Source organism: Vicugna pacos, chromosome 8 (assembly GCF_048564905.1).
Source record: "Vicugna pacos chromosome 8, VicPac4, whole genome shotgun sequence".
In the NCBI taxonomy this organism is placed as follows: Eukaryota; Metazoa; Chordata; class Mammalia; order Artiodactyla; family Camelidae; genus Vicugna; species Vicugna pacos.
Genome location: NC_132994.1, coordinates 51,072,763 through 51,090,333, shown reverse-complemented (window position 1 = coordinate 51,090,333; position 17,571 = coordinate 51,072,763). Strand labels below are relative to the sequence as shown.

At 43.1% G+C, this 17,571-nt stretch overlaps 2 protein-coding genes across 7 annotated transcripts in view; one reads left to right on the top strand and one right to left on the bottom strand.

Annotated features, from left to right (window-relative positions):
- LOC116281493 (uncharacterized) overlaps positions 1-14,236 on the bottom strand; it is a 195,498-nt gene extending 181,262 nt beyond the window's left edge. For all 6 annotated transcript variants that reach the window (XR_012075002.1, XR_012075012.1, XR_012075011.1 and 3 more), the window contains exon 1: positions 14,117-14,236. The gene's annotated coding sequence lies outside the window, so the exon portion shown is untranslated. The remainder of the gene's footprint in view (positions 1-14,116) is intronic.
- CCN2 (cellular communication network factor 2) lies at positions 13,983-17,206 on the top strand. Its single transcript, XM_072965879.1, has 5 exons — positions 13,983-14,183; positions 14,339-14,561; positions 14,883-15,134; positions 15,266-15,477; positions 15,861-17,206. Exons 1-5 carry the CDS (start codon positions 14,118-14,120, stop codon positions 16,155-16,157), a joined length of 1,050 nt encoding a protein of 349 aa, XP_072821980.1. The 5' UTR covers positions 13,983-14,117; the 3' UTR covers positions 16,158-17,206.
- The last annotated feature ends 365 nt before the right edge of the window (positions 17,207-17,571 follow it).

The following is a 17,571-nucleotide window of genomic DNA, read 5'->3' as shown; positions in this document are numbered from 1 at the left end:
ACTGTTCAGATTACATAATTAAAGGGCTCAGTAGACTGCCCTCTACTTCAGATATCAGTCACAAACCCAGCCTGTTACCTGTGCTTCTGACCGACTGGCTATAAATCAGAGGTTCGCAGACCCCACTCCTTGAATTTGATCAATTTGGTAGAACAGCTCACAAAACTCAGAGAAACATTTTTACCCAACAGCCAGATGGAAAAAATGCACAGGGCAAGGTATATGGGAACGGATGCTGAGCTTCCATATCCTCTCCAGGTGCACCACTCTCCCAAATCTCCATATGTTCACCAACTTGGAAGCTCTCTGAACCCTGAACTTTTTTTTTATGGAGGCTTCATCACATAGGCTGATTGATATATCATGGGCCACTGGCAGTTAATTGAACCTAGAGCCCCTTACAGCCCCTTACAGTAGGTGGGCTAAGGGCAGCAGGAGAGGGGTACTGAAAGTTCCAACCCTCTAATCTCATGGTTGGCACCACTGGCAACCAGCCCCCATCCCAAAAGAATTCACATAACAAAAGACACCTTTATCACTCTCAACACTTAAGAACTTTTAAGTGTTCTGAAAGCTATGAGCCAGAAAGGTCATAAAGATATATTTTGAAATACATGCACCCCAGTGTTCATAGCAGCACCATTTACAATAGCCAAGACATGGAAGCAACCTAAATGTCCATCAACAGATGACTGGATAAAGAAGATCTGGGTGGGTGGGTAGGGGTGTGTGTGTGTGTGTGTGTGTGTGTGTGTGTGTGTGTGTGTGTGTGTGTGTGTGTGTGTGTGTGTGTGTGTGTGTGTGTGTGTGTGTGTGTGTGTGTGTGTGTGTGTGTGTGTGTGTGTGTGATGGAATACTACTCAGCCATAAAAAAGAATAAAATAATGCCATTTGCAGCAACTTGGATAGACCTAGAGATTATCATACTAAGTCTAACAGAGAAAGACAATACCATATGATATCACTTACATGTGGAATTTAAAATATGATACAAATGAATTTATTTACAAAACAGAAACAGACTCATAGACATAGAAAACAAATTTATGGTTACCAAAAGGGAAAGAGAGTGTGGGGAGGGGTAAATAAGGAGTTTGGGATTAGCAGATACAAACTATCACATATAAAATAGACAACAACAAAGTCCTACTATACAGCACAGGGAACTATATTCAATAGCTTGTAATAGCCTATAATGGAAAAGAATATGAAAAGGAGTATGTATATATATATGTATAACCTAGTCACTTTGCTATACACCATAAACTAACACAACACTGTAAATTAACTATACTTCAATTTTAGAAAAGGAAAACAATGAGCAGCAAAAAAAGAAAAAAGAAATACAATTCAGTAATCTAGATGACCAAATATATTTTTTAAAAGTCACAATATCACAGAGGTCAAGACTAGCATTTTTGAGAAATGAAATGGAATCAGTTTTAAAATACTGGTTACTAGCAGGGGAAGCAGGTGGGAAGGAATAAATTGGGAGTTTGAGATTTGCAGATACTAACTACTATATATAAAATAGACAAACAACAAGTTCATACTGTATAGCACAGGGAAATATATTCAATCTCTTGTGGTAACTATGATGAAATAGAATATGAAAATGAATAAATGTACATTCATGTATGACTGAAGCATTGTGCTGTACACCAGAAATTGACACAATATTGTAAACTGACTATACTTCCATTAAATGTATATATATATATATATGTCAAAAAAAAAAGAAGTGAAAAAAAAATTTGTGATACCAAAGGTATCACATGTGGTAACAATAAACATGGTTTCCATGAAATTTTTGTTTCACTGTAGACTTGTTAATGTGAGTGTATATGTAATGCAATAAATATAAAACAAGCCCTGATACAGTCAAAAGCTGAATAAGCAACAGGAGCAAGTTATAAAGACATGATTATTGAAGAATTATATGATTCTTACTGTTATTGAAACAGACCGGAACAAAATAGGAAATGAAAAGTAGGGACTAGGGCAGGGGTGGTGGGTAGTGAGAAGTAAGAATGGGGAAGATAGGATGCAGACAAAAGGACTTTCTTGGAGGCAATGGAAACCTTGTGAAGGTTTTAAGCAGGTGAGTAAGCACTTTGCATTGATAGATTCTTCAGGTAGCAATGGAGGGATAAATCGGAAAGGGCAAACCACACAGGTCAAAGACAAGTTACTAACAGGAAGACTAATGCAGTGATTCAGACAAAAGATGCTACTGGCATGGTATGCTGGGAAGAGAGAATGAGAAGGTAGAGTACACAGAGCTTTGGGACTGATTAAATACAGGAGGTGAGAGAGAAAAAAAATCAAACAATGTACAGGCTTCCATTTGGAGTGAAACGGTGGTTCCAATCCCTAAGACTAGGAAACGTTAAAGGAAGCAGATTTGGGGGCGGGAGCAATGTGACTGGCTTTGAATATGCTTACCTTAAGGTCTGTGTAGGACATTCAGATTAACGTCTTGTACATAGCACAATGTTTCTAGTCGAGATCCAGAGAGCAGGGGACCATCAACAACGTGGCCACGGAAGAACATGTAAAAAGAGAACCAGGGACAAAAGACTATGAAGCACCCACATCAAAGGGGCAGACAGAGGGGAATAAGACTTCAAGGGAGGCCAAAGGAAATGGTCAAAGAGATGGAGAGAGGACGGGCCTCGACTACAACACCCAAAGAGAAATCAAGTTACATGAGGACAGAAAAGAACCCACTGGATTTGGCAATGAATAGGTTGTTTGGTGGCAATTTGCAGTGTTAGAATTAGAAGACTTATTGCAATGGGTTGAATGGTAACTCAAAAGTAGGTATTTAGAAACAGTAAACCCAAAGAATGTGTGTGTGTGTGTGTGTGTGTGTGTGTGTGTGTATGTGTGATCATGTGCTACGAGTATGTGTGTATTTTAGGAGCTTCAGAATAAAAAAAAAAAAAAGCACTACATAGAGGGACGTGTAGGACAAGAGGAAGGTTGTTTTATTTTGTTTCGGATTTTTCTTTTTTATGTAAGAGAAATGTAGGTATCTTTATAGCCTGAGAAGAAGCCACTAGAAAAAAAGAAATTGAAAGACAAAAAAGTGAAAGTGTTCCATAGGAGACAGGAGGAGAGCTAGACCAAAAGCACAAGCAGAAGTCTGTCTAAACCAGAACTGTCCGATCAGACTTTCCGCAGTGACATTAAGGTTCACCACCCCTTCCAACCCAACAGCCAGAGCTGTCACAACAATTGAAATGCAACCAGAACAACTAAGGAAATGGATTTTAGACTCTGATTAATTTAAATTGAAATAACCAGATGTGTGTGACTAGTGGTTACAGAACTGAATACTGTGGTTCCAAACTAGAGTGAATACGAGGCTGAGAACCCATCCGTCCTGGGGAGGACGGCTTGAGTTGTTCATGCCTGACGGCCTTGTGTAGGAAGGAGGACTGACGTGCTGGGAGGCAAAGGACAGGGTAGGGACCCTGAGAGGAGCACTAATGTTTGGAAGAGACACAAAAGAGAAGACAGAAAGTTGATGACCAGAACAACTAAAAGCACAACACAGCAGAAGTGAGGGCCCAGCTGAGCCTGGAGACCACAAATATACGATAGACAGTGGAAGAACAACTAAGGTAGGGGAGTTGGCTCGAAAAAGGTTGGGAGGCTGAATTCCAGAGGTGCTAACAAAAGACTGTTGACATAAAACAGGGTGCCGTGGGCAGAGAAGGAAGTGAAGCCATGTGTTCAGAAGAAAAGGAAGGAGGCAAGTGATCAAGGTCTCCACTGGGTCAAAAATTGATGTAAAGGGTAAGTGAGCAGGTGAGAGAGCAGGAGACAGAAGATGGTTTAGGATCTGAGGCGATGGAGCAGTTCTAGGTAATGGCAAAGTCCAGGGCAAGTCCTGGTTGACTATAAAGAAGCAGGCAATGACGGCTCGGCGTTGGTGGTATAGTGGTTAGCATAGCTGCCTTCCAAAGAAGCAGGCAATGAGAACTGAGAAGTAAGTTCTGATGAATGTTGTGGTCACCCATGATGGTGGCAGGAGTTGGGGTTCAATGTAAGAACAGGTGCCAGGTACAAAGTCCCCAAGAAGTCAGAAAATCAGAAAGTGTGCTACAAAAACACACACGAAGACATACCACAAGAATAAGCATCTTTAGGACAGGGTTTCTTCAGAACAGGGCACCAAACTGGAGAAGGGGAAAGAGAGGCAGAGTGTGGGAAAGGTGGTCCCACCTGCGGCATATCAAGAAGTCCTGAAGGACTTTAGGGGAGAAGCAGAGAGATGGAAGGAAGGCTGACCAATCATCTGCAAAGATGATTAATTCCCAACAGGGAAGGGTCACACCAGTACCATAATTGACCTACCTGACCTTTAACGTTTCTGTTCAGCTTCCCTAGCACTTCTGTTGTATCTCACTTTCTCCAAAGAAGCAGAGGAAATACCACATTTTTGGCTATTAGTATTATGAAATTAAGCCACATCTTTTGTAGCTATTAAATGTAATTGTATCATTCAAAGGGGTATTTCTTTTTCCATTTGCACAGTTCTCTCTGTTTTGGAATTGTCTTTTCTAGCAAACGAGTTCCATAAGGTTAAATTTTCCCATGTGTACAGGATGGGTTTCATATCATCCATGTCACAGGCTGTCACATTATCGTGGCCAAGCTATTCTCATCCTTGTTTTATACATATTAGCACTTACTTTCTTTCTCTCTTTTCCTCTCTTCCATCTGATGATTTTAATGGCAAAAACTAGAAACTTAAATTTTCTTCCCTCTCCTACAGTGCCAGTATTGCCATGTATGTACACAAACACATACATACACACATACACAGCTCTCTGTGTCCCACAGAGACATTTTCCAGACACTCTTTTCGCAACTATCACAAAATCATTAAATCCAATATAGAACAGCAGCCTAATTTACTTTATCACAAACATTTCTACTTTCTCTGGGTGTTAATATAATCTGCGTAGATGTTTTAGCTATGGGCACTCAATAATAATTGGTATCAAATTCCTTAACTATATTCTGTGCTTCTTTCAAGAACTTATACTCCCCCCTGTGGCAATTTGATGATAAAAAAAAAACCAGAAAATGGAATCTTAAGGACAGAATAACAAGTCATAAACCATTCATAAGTGACATAACAATGGTATGTGTTTTGCTAGGAAAAGGCTGTCAACAGAAACTGTTACAACATTCTTCTCTTTCCATGCAATCTGCAAAATGCATGACCCCAAAACCTACTGGGCTAAGGGGCTAATATTTAGTCAATGTGCTAATGCGAAATTTAGGATCTAAAAATATTTAGATATGAACTAAAAGGAAAGATTTACTCTACTTTAACGAACATTTATTGAGTGCTTATTCTGTGACAAGCACTGTGCTTGGCACTTTACAAGATCTGGGGGACTTAATCCTCACAAATCGTCCCCAACAATCCTATGAGGTAGGTACTATTAGTATCTCCAAGTTAAGAGGAGCCAGCTGAGGTTCAGATAAATTAAGTAGTTTACATGATGTCACGCATTTAGTAAAACAGCTGAATAATGAAATAAAGAAGGAAAATAAAAAGCTCTCTCCTGATATAGTCAAAAAGAGAAATACAAAGTCCAGCAAATTCTACATTCAAGACACTTCCATATTACCTCTATCAACAGAACGTTTGTAACCAAGAGAACAAAAAGTTGGCCAAGCTAAATCCAAAATGGTTAACTTAGGAAATACTTTAAACTCTAGAATTAATTTATTTGAAGTAAGAAAATCTCATACTGGAATACCAAAACTAGAATTGCTGAAAATCATCTTATTAAATATGAATCAAGTTTATTTTGTAGGCTTTATTCTTGAGAGCCTAAAAATAAAATGTAAACACCAAAGGTTTTTAAGACATAATCTACTGGTGTCTTTGTTTTTTCCTTTGCTTTCCTAGTCCTAGCTTCTCCAGGATTGATCAAATACTGGGTTATCTGAAATAGTAGAACAGTCGTAATTCCCTGCCGCCGCCACCACGAGCAGGGAAAAGAAAGAGCCCCAAGCAACGTGACCGTCAGCAGTGCTTTTCTGAAGGCTGCCAGGGCAAGCGTCCATCCACGCATTTGGTCACCTGCCCTCCCATGCACAGAGTCGAAGCATTCCCCTAGTCCTTGGCACTTGTCGTAAGCAAAAGTCTACCGACTGCCACTTCTGCTCAATGCAAGGTGGAGAGTTGGAGGTGATGCATGAGAAATATAGGAGTTTGGAGTTCCTGAGCCCTCTCTGGATTAAAGCCAGGCTTCAGTGAGAAAGAAGAGAATAGCAGAGAAGCAGAAGAGGTGTTGCCATGCTCTGGGGGCCCCTCTCTGGCAGCTCCTTCAGAAACTGGCCAGGAAAAATCTGCTTGACTGATGAGGGAGGGGCCTGCCCGGAACGCAGTGAAAGCCAACAGGGCTTTGTGCCAGGTCTACTACAGCAGTGCCCAGCCCCATAGTGTCCAATGCCGTCCCCAACACTGCCCCAGCCCACTGCAGAGTAAAATTGGTTCCAAGTCTATCGGAAGCTGGACCGGAAGGTGGCCTGCTTACCTACCGAGCTGACAGCAAGCAGTGGGAATCTCAGGAATCAGCCACACATGGAAACAGCAGGGCCAAACACATAAGCAAGAAGCATACAGAGAGCAGTTAGAAATAATGAAAATGCCACAAAAGATTCATCTGGAGAAGGGCAGCTCTCATCATCCACATGTGAGAAATCACTTAATGGTGAAATCTTCCCAGACATGAGCAAGTCAGTCTATGGTTGTATGAAACTTTACCCTGTGGTTGTTAACTTTCACACACCCACATGGGTCAGGAAGAAAAGCCCCACATTACAAACCTGCCATTCCTAGACAACCCTCTTCATCTCTGCCACGTGTAGTGACGACACAGACCTGACTCCATTAACAAGAAACCCATCAGGATTCAAATCAAGTCACTCCCTGGTGAACGAGGAGGGAAAGCTGTACGCCTGAAATACACACTGCAGTCAGTCTGAGGAAAGTGCATTTTCCCTGAAGATGAAGTTCATAAAATAAGCCGTGTGTTAATAACATTCTGAGACCTGCCTAGCAAGGGATCCTTGTGAAAACAATCTGTCTGCAGTAGATGTTGCTTCAATGCCAATGGCCTGTCTGAGACTCCGTCACGATATTTATGCACGAGGGTAGCTTATCAGTGAATGATGCAGTTATTCAAGAAGACTTGTTTGATGCCTGTAGTTGGTCTCGGCCCGAACGGGACAGCACTGAGTTAGAGACTGAACATTTTCAGTGTGGGCTGAGGCTGATGTCACAGTAGTCCACACCCTGATATTAAGCCTCCCAAAGCATACTCATCATCTTGATTCATTTTTCCTTTTTTAGCTACATTGGTTCATTACTGGATAAGAAGCAACACATCTGCCTACACAGCAAAATCACAAAAATCTTAATAGACATAAAAAAGAAAAAACTTTGTCTAAGGGCAAGATTCTCTCCTAACCCAGATGAGTAAACACTGTCTTTCGACTTCATGTTTATCTCAGGCCACAGCATAGTACTAACTCTGCCGATGAGCCCGCAGCATTTTATAGGCCTTCGAAGGTGTGTGTTTTAAGAGTTTAAGATCTGAGACAACTTTCTTAAGAACAAACAGTGTTCAGAAATCACTGTCCATAGACTGTGAAGAAGAGATGCAGCGGCATTTGGAAGAAGAGGCAGGGTCTTCCCATTAGGATTGAATTCAAATTCACATGTCCCTGCTCCACCTCTACCCAAGCTTAGGTAATGTTACTTAGCTTTCTTGGACCTCAATTTCCTCACCTGCAAAGTGGGGAGAATAATCCCTCACAGGGTCGTTATGAAGCTGAAGTGAGATGGTGAACGTGAAAGGGCTTCGTAAATTTAAAATGGCTGCATAAACGGAGAGTGAGACAGCCATGTAGGGTATCCATTTCCGGCACCCAGACGGAGCTCTAAAACGCATTCTTGTTAAATTGATCAGACAAAATTGGCATTATGCATTCTCATGTCAAATTAAACAATGCATTAGTTCACATTTACTTCAAATCTGATGATGTCAGGAGTTTAAATAGAGTGGCTTTTCTTCGTCCCTGGTGGAAGTTATGACCTAGAAGCTCTGACACCTTCTCCAAAAGCCTTATCCACATGTTCAGTTTTTAATACATGATTCCCATAGGCATAGATATTGAAAAATCCACAAAGAGGAGAATATGTTAGAAACTCGTTGGACAATTTGAACAACACTCTAGAAGGTACTGGCTACCAGTTTCCATTTAATTTGAAAACATGCTTGTCACTAGCATAGTAGCACAATGTGCATTACAAATTAAATGAAAGAAGAAAGTCTACCCAAGTATATGTGGAGTGTAGAGGTCTGTGGCATTATGGTAAGCAAAAGGATATCATCTTGGTTTCTGAAAAATAAACTAAAGAAAAAGTCATGGACACAGGCAATAATAAATTTTTACTTGTTTCCTTAATATTTATACACCAGAGGACTCATGCCAGCTTACATGGTTTTCACTGAAGAAAGGAGGACTATTTGGAAACTCCCTCTCCCTTGAAAACCATAAATGGAAGTAAAGGGAGTAGAAACCATCATGTGTCTAAAATAAGCTGGGTATAGAATTTCTTTTTATGTATCTTGAAAATGATGATTAAAAGAGAAATGTATTGTTGTATTTCTTTCACACAGGTGTAAGGGATATAAGAGGCATAAGACTGGCAGAAAAGTTCCATTTGTTAAATGTCTCTATCTATTCCGAGCACCTAATACTAAAAAATGAAGTATGATTTGCTCTTCTCTAAGCTCTCACAGCATTGCAAAAATCCCTGCCAAGATGAATGGTGTTATCAAGTCAGACTGTAATGGGCTTTTTAAAATCAAGGGTGAAGCTGGACTTAGTCTTAAGAGGAGGAAGAGCCACTGAAAGACAGAAGAGATGGGTACACTTTAAGTCCTCATACAATCTGTAAAAGCACTTTCATAAATATGGTCTCCCTGGGCTGAAAAATAATGATGAGCAGGTGGGAAATTGGAGGCTCAAGAGAAGATTAGTGAATTCCCTGAGCTCACACAGCAAGTAAACAGCAGGTATGGAACTCACACTTCCACCCTCATAGCTAGTCCTGTGGATCCGACCTAGTGACTTTCAGAAAGTGTCCCACGGAGCCCTGAAGCTGTGAGAAGGGGCCCTCAGGCTTCTTGACAGGAGGTGGGAGCGCACTTCAAAGGCTGAACTGATGGGTGTGGCCTCATTTGCCCCCACCTCTCCACTCCCCTGCAAAATCGCTAGGGACACGTGAAAGTATATTTTACACTAGTCTTTTCAAAATATTTATCCTTTCATTTACTCTCATCCTTTGTAGTAAATGCTCTAATCTCAATTCTGTCTTCCTCCTAAATCTATTGATCTGGTTTCCCCAAATCACACATTTGAAAGATTTTTGACCACCCTTCTTTTTCAGTTCCACACTCATTTATCACCTTCAGTATCACCAAGGGGACGCTTTCTATTCAGGCTAATAAAACAAAGGGTTGTGAATACTCCTGGTTGCTAAATCGTAATACATTTGGTCACTAATCTGTCAGTAGAAGTGCTAGAGAGACACATCTCCATCTGAAAGCATCTGTATTCTCCAGCACCATCTCAGACTAATGTAAGCAGGCTACAGGCAACACAGGATTCTAATGAAATCAATAGAACAAGTGAGACAAGTGGCAAACTGAAGGAAATACCATATTTTGAAAAATTCTTTTCCTTCCTCACTCCTCTAGCCCTCAGCTCCATTTACAAGCAAGTAAATGAACAGGCAAACATAAAATGCAGACCACATGGAATAGTCTTGACTTCCTTCTGACAAATACCTTTGCATCAGAAAATATCCTAAGAAAGTCAGAGGACTAATTATAAGAGAGGAAACGCATGAGGAAATGAACGTAATTTAGATAGTAAACATCCGTGCTTCTTTCCCACCTCTAAACTCCCAGAGGGTACACCTTCTCTATAACCTTCATCTTAAGCAAATATAAGGAAATGTAAGCCAAGCCAGGGTCCCTGAAGATTTTAGGATAATATTTATTACTATTTTTCAAAAAGCCTTCTGGCACACCTTTTTTTTTTTCGGTGGAATTCATTTACATGATTGAATTTGAGGCATGCTGCAAACACCGGAAGCCCACTCCCAACCCACCAGAACGACAAATCGCTCCCTGTCCACATGCCCTTATACGGCCAGACTTCCTATAAATCTGACAGCTCAGTGTATGCATTGCGTATGGGGCTTGGCTCTGAGTCGCATTCCCTGGAAGCTTTGATTTCCGCTTTGAGGGCTGGCACCGACTCCTGCTTGCTCTTATAAGAAAATGTCGACACGACTGAAAGTTGAAATGTGCAAGATTCCTTCTTTAAGTACACAAACACTCCACGTCTAGCCATTTTCCTGAAGTCCTGCCAGGTTTTCTCTATGTCTGATACCTGATCAAGTAACCTTTTTTGGGGGGAAAAGAACAACAAAAACAACAACAACAACAAAACACAAGAGAAGGAATGTAGTGCATCCACAGTGAATATCTTACAAGACTTAACCAAAAGACCTGTACAAACGATGCCTAAGCAGACACACGCATACCTTATATAGCTCTGTAAATAGGACTTAGTGGCCAGCTCAGTGAATTCCTCATTTTACCAGGGGGGGAAAAAAAAGCTCTCTAAAAAAGCATTTGCTAGAGAAACACTTGCTTACAAGACAAAATTAGTGCATCTTAACCATTCTGCACACACATTCAAAGACCTTTTTTTTTCCCAATTCTGACCTGGTGTCAATCAAAAGGGTTGGGATAAGACAGAGTTGGAAGAAGTTATAAGAAGCCACTATTTCCACTTTACCGCCCAGGCACACACAAACATTTGCTGAGTCATTTATAATAGTTCAAGAATTCAGATCCCATAGCAGGAGTGAAGGACCAAGTGTCAGCCTTTCCCTTTGAATTTCCTGGCATTTGATGGTCCATATCACAATATAAACAGACTTTTGAGTCTGTGAATGTCTTGGGTGTATCCATTCTTTCTGTCTCCCTCCCGCTTTCTGTCACTCTCTTAATAATCTTTTATTTTGAACCCTTCAAAAGAGTTTTGATCATAAAGCCCCAACCTAACTTCACAATTCACAGCATATTTTTCCCTTCTGCGATTCCATGTTCTGTACATTTCAATATGCTCCTTTCCTCTTAGCCAATGTTAAAACCATCCCATTGGAGCTAAGTATGGACTTTTGAGACTTCAAGGGACCATGTGAATTTTACAGTAAAACCAAATTCTTTTTATAATATGTCCTGATATTTTTAACAACACAGCAGAATAATAATATACTTGTCATGCTTGTGGAGAAAGAAAAAAATCAAGAAAGAGAAAAAAAAAAAAGTACCAATTCTCTGAGAACTGAAATTTAACTAACTATCATTAAACCCTATGAAATAAGTCATTCTCATTATGATCATCATTTTATAAATGGAAACTCAGGCAAATGGCTCCTACTTGTGACTTCCCTAAAATTTGTGAATGGCAGTTCCACGAATACAACCCAGGTCACCCAACTGTAACCCAGCCCAGCAATTTATCCCCTGAATGAATGAGAGTCTCTCCACTTGGCTGTACATGAAGCTGTTGGTAGTGGCTCTTAAGACTCTCCAGAGGATTCAAAAATTCCCAACCATTCTCCCATCTACCTCACCCTGCAAGTCAAGAGAGCTCAGCACAGAGCCCACATGCCACCTTGGGTGAGGTTCCAGCTTCATATCCCTACCCTTCCCCATCCACCACACCTTTCCAACCATTAGTGGTAGATGTAATTGGGGGTTTTGGTCTTGAAAGATTTCACTGTGGCTTCCCACATATTTTGGACTTTTAAAATCATCCATAGGGGAAGAAAAAGTTGGGGGCCAAGTTGCCTTTAATACACATGTGGCTATTAACATAACTTGGAATGTTCCTTCTTTAAATAGGCACTTTTAAGGCCTCTTCTCTTTGAGGAATGTTTGGAAAGAACGTTAAATAACAATGATGAAAATTATTCCTGAGCTTCAGAGGCCCCCATCGCTGGCCATTCACACTGTTGACATGCAACTGCACTGTACAACATGTGGATTGCTTAACGAGGTAATTGTGCACAGATGATGTGGTCTGTGCTGAAGTTGGAGTAATTTTTTTTTCTTGGCTCTTTTTCAACAGAATGAAATGAAACTTGAAAAAATGTGGCTGGTTTAAACAGGCTGTTTTCAAATTATAAATCTATAATGTTTCTGAAAGCGTGTCTTTGCATCTGAAACAGATGTGTTGATCTTAAACCTATACATTGAAGCATCAACAACTACAACGAATCTACTCATTGGTAAGACCAGTGTCAAGTGATGTAGCACTACACTAGGGAAGAACCGACATAATCCCAGAATCATTCTCTTTGCATAAAATGGTAACTGGAGTTATTAGCAAAAAAGCAACTAAACTACAGATTCTAAACGAAAGCACAGTTAATTGAGTCCTTAGTGAAGCTAACTAGCAATATTAAGAAATGGACTTTACTCGCCAGATTTGATACCTGCACACAAGCAGAGGGAACGAAACCTGTTCTTTCCTTGACCTGATCTCACTCCTTTAGGCTACAGACTCCATGAGTAATTAAGAAGTAACAATGGCTATTCATTGATCTGTAGAGAGTTACTAAAATATATTATTTACTGACACACAGGCATAATGGGGTACAGTGTTTTTTGTTACATAATCAGATTTTTTTTTTACTGCAAGACAAACCAAGTCCATTTCACATTTGACAATTATAGGTTTTAGTATAAGAAAACTCACTTATTTCTCAAAGACCCACAACTGTGTTTAAAACTTCCCAAGTAAACCCCAAGCTTCTTGCTGGTCCCCTCCTGTAAGGCTCCTTTTTCATTCCAACACATAATCATCTGCTCTGACATGACAACAGACGGATCTTTCTGGAAGTGTTGATGCCCACTCATCCCTTTTCCCTCCCTATACCCCAACAATAAAACTGCTACATATATTAAGAGAAAACAAAGCAAGAGTGCTGGAAACCTCTCCCAGAAAACTGCAGCTATCCTCAGACCCCTGGCTTTATCTCTCTCTTGTCTGGGCCTGGGCATCCAAACCGTTATTTCAAGTGTCAAATGATCACATTCCTATATCCCCAGCATGGAATTCAGGGATTTGCAGGTGTGCTTCTGCTTCTTGGGGATTTCAAGCAGTTAAAAGCAACCAACTCCTTTTCTGCTCTCTGAAGAGTTTCAAAGGCAGACAGCCTCTAAAGTGAAAAACCATTACAAAAACAATAAAAAGGAAACCCTTTCGAATTTTTTAGGAATCCCTGCTGGTAGCCTCTTCAGCTACCTACCTCCTACAAAGGATTTATGTCAGTGGGTAGCAAAGGCATAGCTATTAGAAACAGAAGCGAGTGGTATAAAAATAAAATAATCATTGCCGGTGTGTTTTGAAATGATATAAATCAGGAGTGGTGCGAAAAAGCAAGAGGAAAAAAAAATCCTATTTGGTACTGGAAATACTGCGCTTTTTTTTTTTTTTTTTTTTTTTTTTTTTTTTTGGTAAGCTGGAGTGTGCCAGCTTTTTCAGACGGGAGGAATGCTGAGTGTCAAGGGGTCAGGATCAATCCGGTGTGAGTTGATGAGGCAGGAAGGTGGGGAGGAATGCGAGGAATGTCCCTGTTTGTGTAGGACTCCATTCAGCTCATTGGCGAGCCGGGGCCGCCTAGAGCATATAAAAGCCTCAGGCCGCCCGCCCCGGCCTCACACAACAACTCTTCCCGCTGAGAGGAGGCAGCCAGTGCGACTCCCATCACCGGCGACCCACCGCCTCCAGCCCGACGGCAGCCGTCCCGGCCGACTGCTCCAGAGACAGCAGCCCGGCGCGTCCAGGCCCCCGCCTCCGGCCCGAGCCCGCGCCGCCCCGCCCGGCCCACCGCGCCGCCCCAGCCCCGCCGCCGCCGCCGCCGCCGCCGCGCTCTCCGCCCGCCGCCCGCTGCGCCCGCCACCCGCTCCGTGCGCAGCGCCCCGACCATGTCCGCCGCCGGCCTGGGCCCCGTCCGCTGCGCCTTCGTGCTCCTGCTCGCGCTCTGCAGCCGGGTAAGCGCCGGAGACCCCTGCGGCGGCGGCGGGAGCCGGGGGGAGGGACTCGGCCGGACCAGGGGCGGGAGGGGGGACCCCGCGGCGCCGAGGGGCGTGCGCCCGGCTGACCGCCGCCTCCCTCTCCCTCCCTCCCTCCCTCCCTCCCTGTGCAGCCCGCCTCCGGCCAGGACTGCGGCGGCCAGTGCCAGTGCGCGGCCGGCCCGGCGCCGCGCTGCCCCGCCGGCGTCAGCCTGGTGTTGGACGGCTGCGGCTGCTGCCGCGTGTGCGCCAAGCAGCTGGGCGAGCTGTGCACCGAGCGCGACCCCTGCGACCCGCACAAGGGCCTCTTCTGCGACTTCGGCTCCCCGGCCAACCGCAAGATCGGCGTGTGCACCGGTAAGACCTGCAGCCCTGTCCGCTCTCCGCCTCCTGGGACCCCTCATCCTGCGCCCCTTGCCCTGAGCCGCTACCGCCACCACCGCCACTGCCGGCCAGGGCGCCGGGGGGCACTCGATGACCTGCCACCTTCTTCCTTACGCCCACCTTCCCGCCAGAAAATAAAGCCGCTCGAATTGATTCCCTTCCTCCGACTGTTTCCAGCCCGCCCCCTGGAGCCCCGCTCCTAGCTCTCATCCCGGACGCGCTTCCTCTTAGAGGCTCAGGAACCGATGCTTGACCCCTGCGTCCCCCCCTCTTTTTTCCCTTCTTCTCCTTCAGCCAAAGATGGTGCCCCCTGCGTCTTCGGAGGAACGGTGTACCGGAGCGGAGAGTCTTTCCAGAGCAGCTGCAAATACCAGTGCACCTGCCTGGACGGGGCTGTGGGCTGCGTGCCGCTGTGCAGCATGGACGTCCGCCTGCCCAGCCCTGACTGCCCCTTCCCGCGGAGAGTCAAGCTGCCCGGGAAATGCTGCGAGGAATGGGTGTGTGACGAGCCCAAGGACCACACAGTGGTCGGCCCTGCCCTTGCTGGTGAGTTGAGTCTTCCTCAAAGTCAGCCCTGCGATTCTCCCCCAGCGGCTGAGTCGTGACTTCACCAGGGGAGAGGGGGAAATATCTTATCCTGGCGTCTTACCTCGTGTTTGTGTGCTCTGCTCTCACAGCTTACCGACTGGAAGACACGTTTGGCCCAGACCCAACTATGATTCGAGCCAACTGCCTGGTCCAGACCACAGAGTGGAGTGCCTGTTCCAAGACCTGTGGGATGGGCATCTCCACCCGCGTTACCAATGACAACGCCTTCTGCAGGCTGGAGAAGCAGAGCCGCCTCTGCATGGTCAGGCCTTGCGAAGCTGACCTGGAAGAAAACATTAAGGTACATGTTTTGCTCCTCCTGTTAACTCATTTTCATGGAACAGGAGTGGACAAGACAAAGTTAGGTTTCTTACCACCTTTATTATTATAGGCCTGTTATCTCCAAAGCTATCTAACCATTGAGCTGTTTTGCTGGAATGAGATGTTATGTAATAAGAACCACCAGTTTTTCCACTGGGAGGTCCTCCAGTGTTAGTTCATTCAAGACATCCCAAAAAAGGCTGTGTCTATTTTTGGAAAATTGGCAAATGAAACTCAAACTTCCCCTGCTCAAAATGTAAACAGAAGTCAGACAACCCTAAGACTCAGAGCACACAAAGGTGGAAGAAAGCCACACCCTCTTGCAGAGTCATTGATTTTTCTCTTCTCCCTTGTCTTCCTTAGAAGGGCAAAAAGTGCATCCGGACCCCCAAAATCTCCAAGCCAGTCAAGTTTGAGCTCTCTGGCTGCACCAGCGTGAAGACCTACCGGGCTAAATTCTGCGGGGTGTGCACAGACGGTCGATGCTGCACCCCACACAGAACCACCACCCTTCCCGTGGAATTCAAGTGTCCAGACGGGGAGGTCATGAAGAAGAACATGATGTTCATCAAGACCTGTGCCTGCCATTACAACTGTCCCGGAGACAATGACATCTTTGAGTCACTGTACTACAGGAAGATGTATGGAGACATGGCATAAAGCCAGAGAGAGTGTGAGAGACATGAACTCTTTATGCTGTCACTTGAACTGATTCACATCTCATTTTGGTGTAAACATAATTTTAGTAGCACAAGTTATTTAAATCTGTTTCTCTAACGGGGGAAAAGACAAATTCCCACCAAATTCAAAATATTGTGCCATGTGACATTCAAACAAATAGTCTATCAACCCAACACAGGTTTGAAGAAAGTAAGACTTGACAGTGGGACTGTGTTAGCGTATAGCACCAGGATGTATGCTAGCAGCAGTGGGAGGGCATCTTGTCATGTTACCCTAGTAATGTGCCTGCTATTTGGAGTGTCATTGAGAAGGGAAACTTGCACGTGCTCATTGACCTGCCTGTAGCTCCGGCGACAGCTAGGATGTGTGTTCTCCAGCCATCATGAGGCTGAGTCAAGGTCTTCTTTAAGTCAGAACAACAGATTCAGCTCTGACATTCTGATTTCAGATGACAGTGTTCAGGAATCAGAATCCTGTCTATTAGACTGGACAGCTTGTGGCAAGCTAATTTGCCTATAACAAGCCAGATTTTTTTTTATTGATACTGTAAATATTGTGTATATATATATATTTGTACAGTTATCTAAGTTAATTTAAAGTTGTTTGTTCCTTTCTGTTTATGTTTTTAATGCTTTGGTATTTCAAGTGTTAGCCTCAATTCTGAACACCATAGGTAGGACGTAAAGCTTGTCTGATAATTCAAAGCATGAAATGGATATTCAAATGGAAATTCTTTTCAGTTAGAGCGACAGGCCATCAATACAGGTTGTTTGCTGAAGGTGAGGCAGCAATGTCTCTGGAAGTCTGATTTGTAGGTTAGAAATGTGGTAGCATCACTTTTAATGAACAAATGGCCTTTATTAAAAAATAAGTGGCTCTCTATAGGTGATTGGTTTTTCCACCTGGAAGCATTTGTTTCTAATTTGACTATGACTGTTTTTTGGACAGTTTATTTGTTGAGAGTGTGACCAAAAGTTACATGTTTGCACCTTTCTAGTTGAAAATAAAGTATATATTTTTTCTATAAAGGTCTCGGGTATTCATTTACTCTCTAAACATTTCTGAGTTTTCTTGAGTAAAAATGGGAAGCTTTTGTTTGTCTTAAAACAATTCACTTCTAATTTTCTAAATATCTTTGATCATCTATTCTAATCAGTTGGTTAATCCCTTCAGTAGAATTTTTACACAAACAGATTTCACACTGAACCAAGTATCACAAATTTGCAGGCATACGCACTACATTGAGCACACAGGCAATTTTTGTTATCTTCACAGTACGGTATAAAAACCCAGTTCTCCAGATTATCTCGGCCTCCACCAATCCCTATTGTATTATGCTTGATCCTGTTTACATTTAATACCTCTCTGGCCTTGTAGGCATTTCATTTCCAAC

Excerpts from the sequence above, each read along its gene's own strand:
- CCN2 (XM_072965879.1), top strand. The coding sequence starts at position 14,118 with ATGTCCGCCGCCGGCCTGGGCCCCGTCCGCTGCGCCTTCGTGCTCCTG. Across the intron at positions 15,135-15,265 it reads GGTCGGCCCTGCCCTTGCTG|CTTACCGACTGGAAGACACG; the intron begins GTGAGTTGAGTC and ends CTGCTCTCACAG. Across the intron at positions 15,478-15,860 it reads ACCTGGAAGAAAACATTAAG|AAGGGCAAAAAGTGCATCCG; the intron begins GTACATGTTTTG and ends TGTCTTCCTTAG.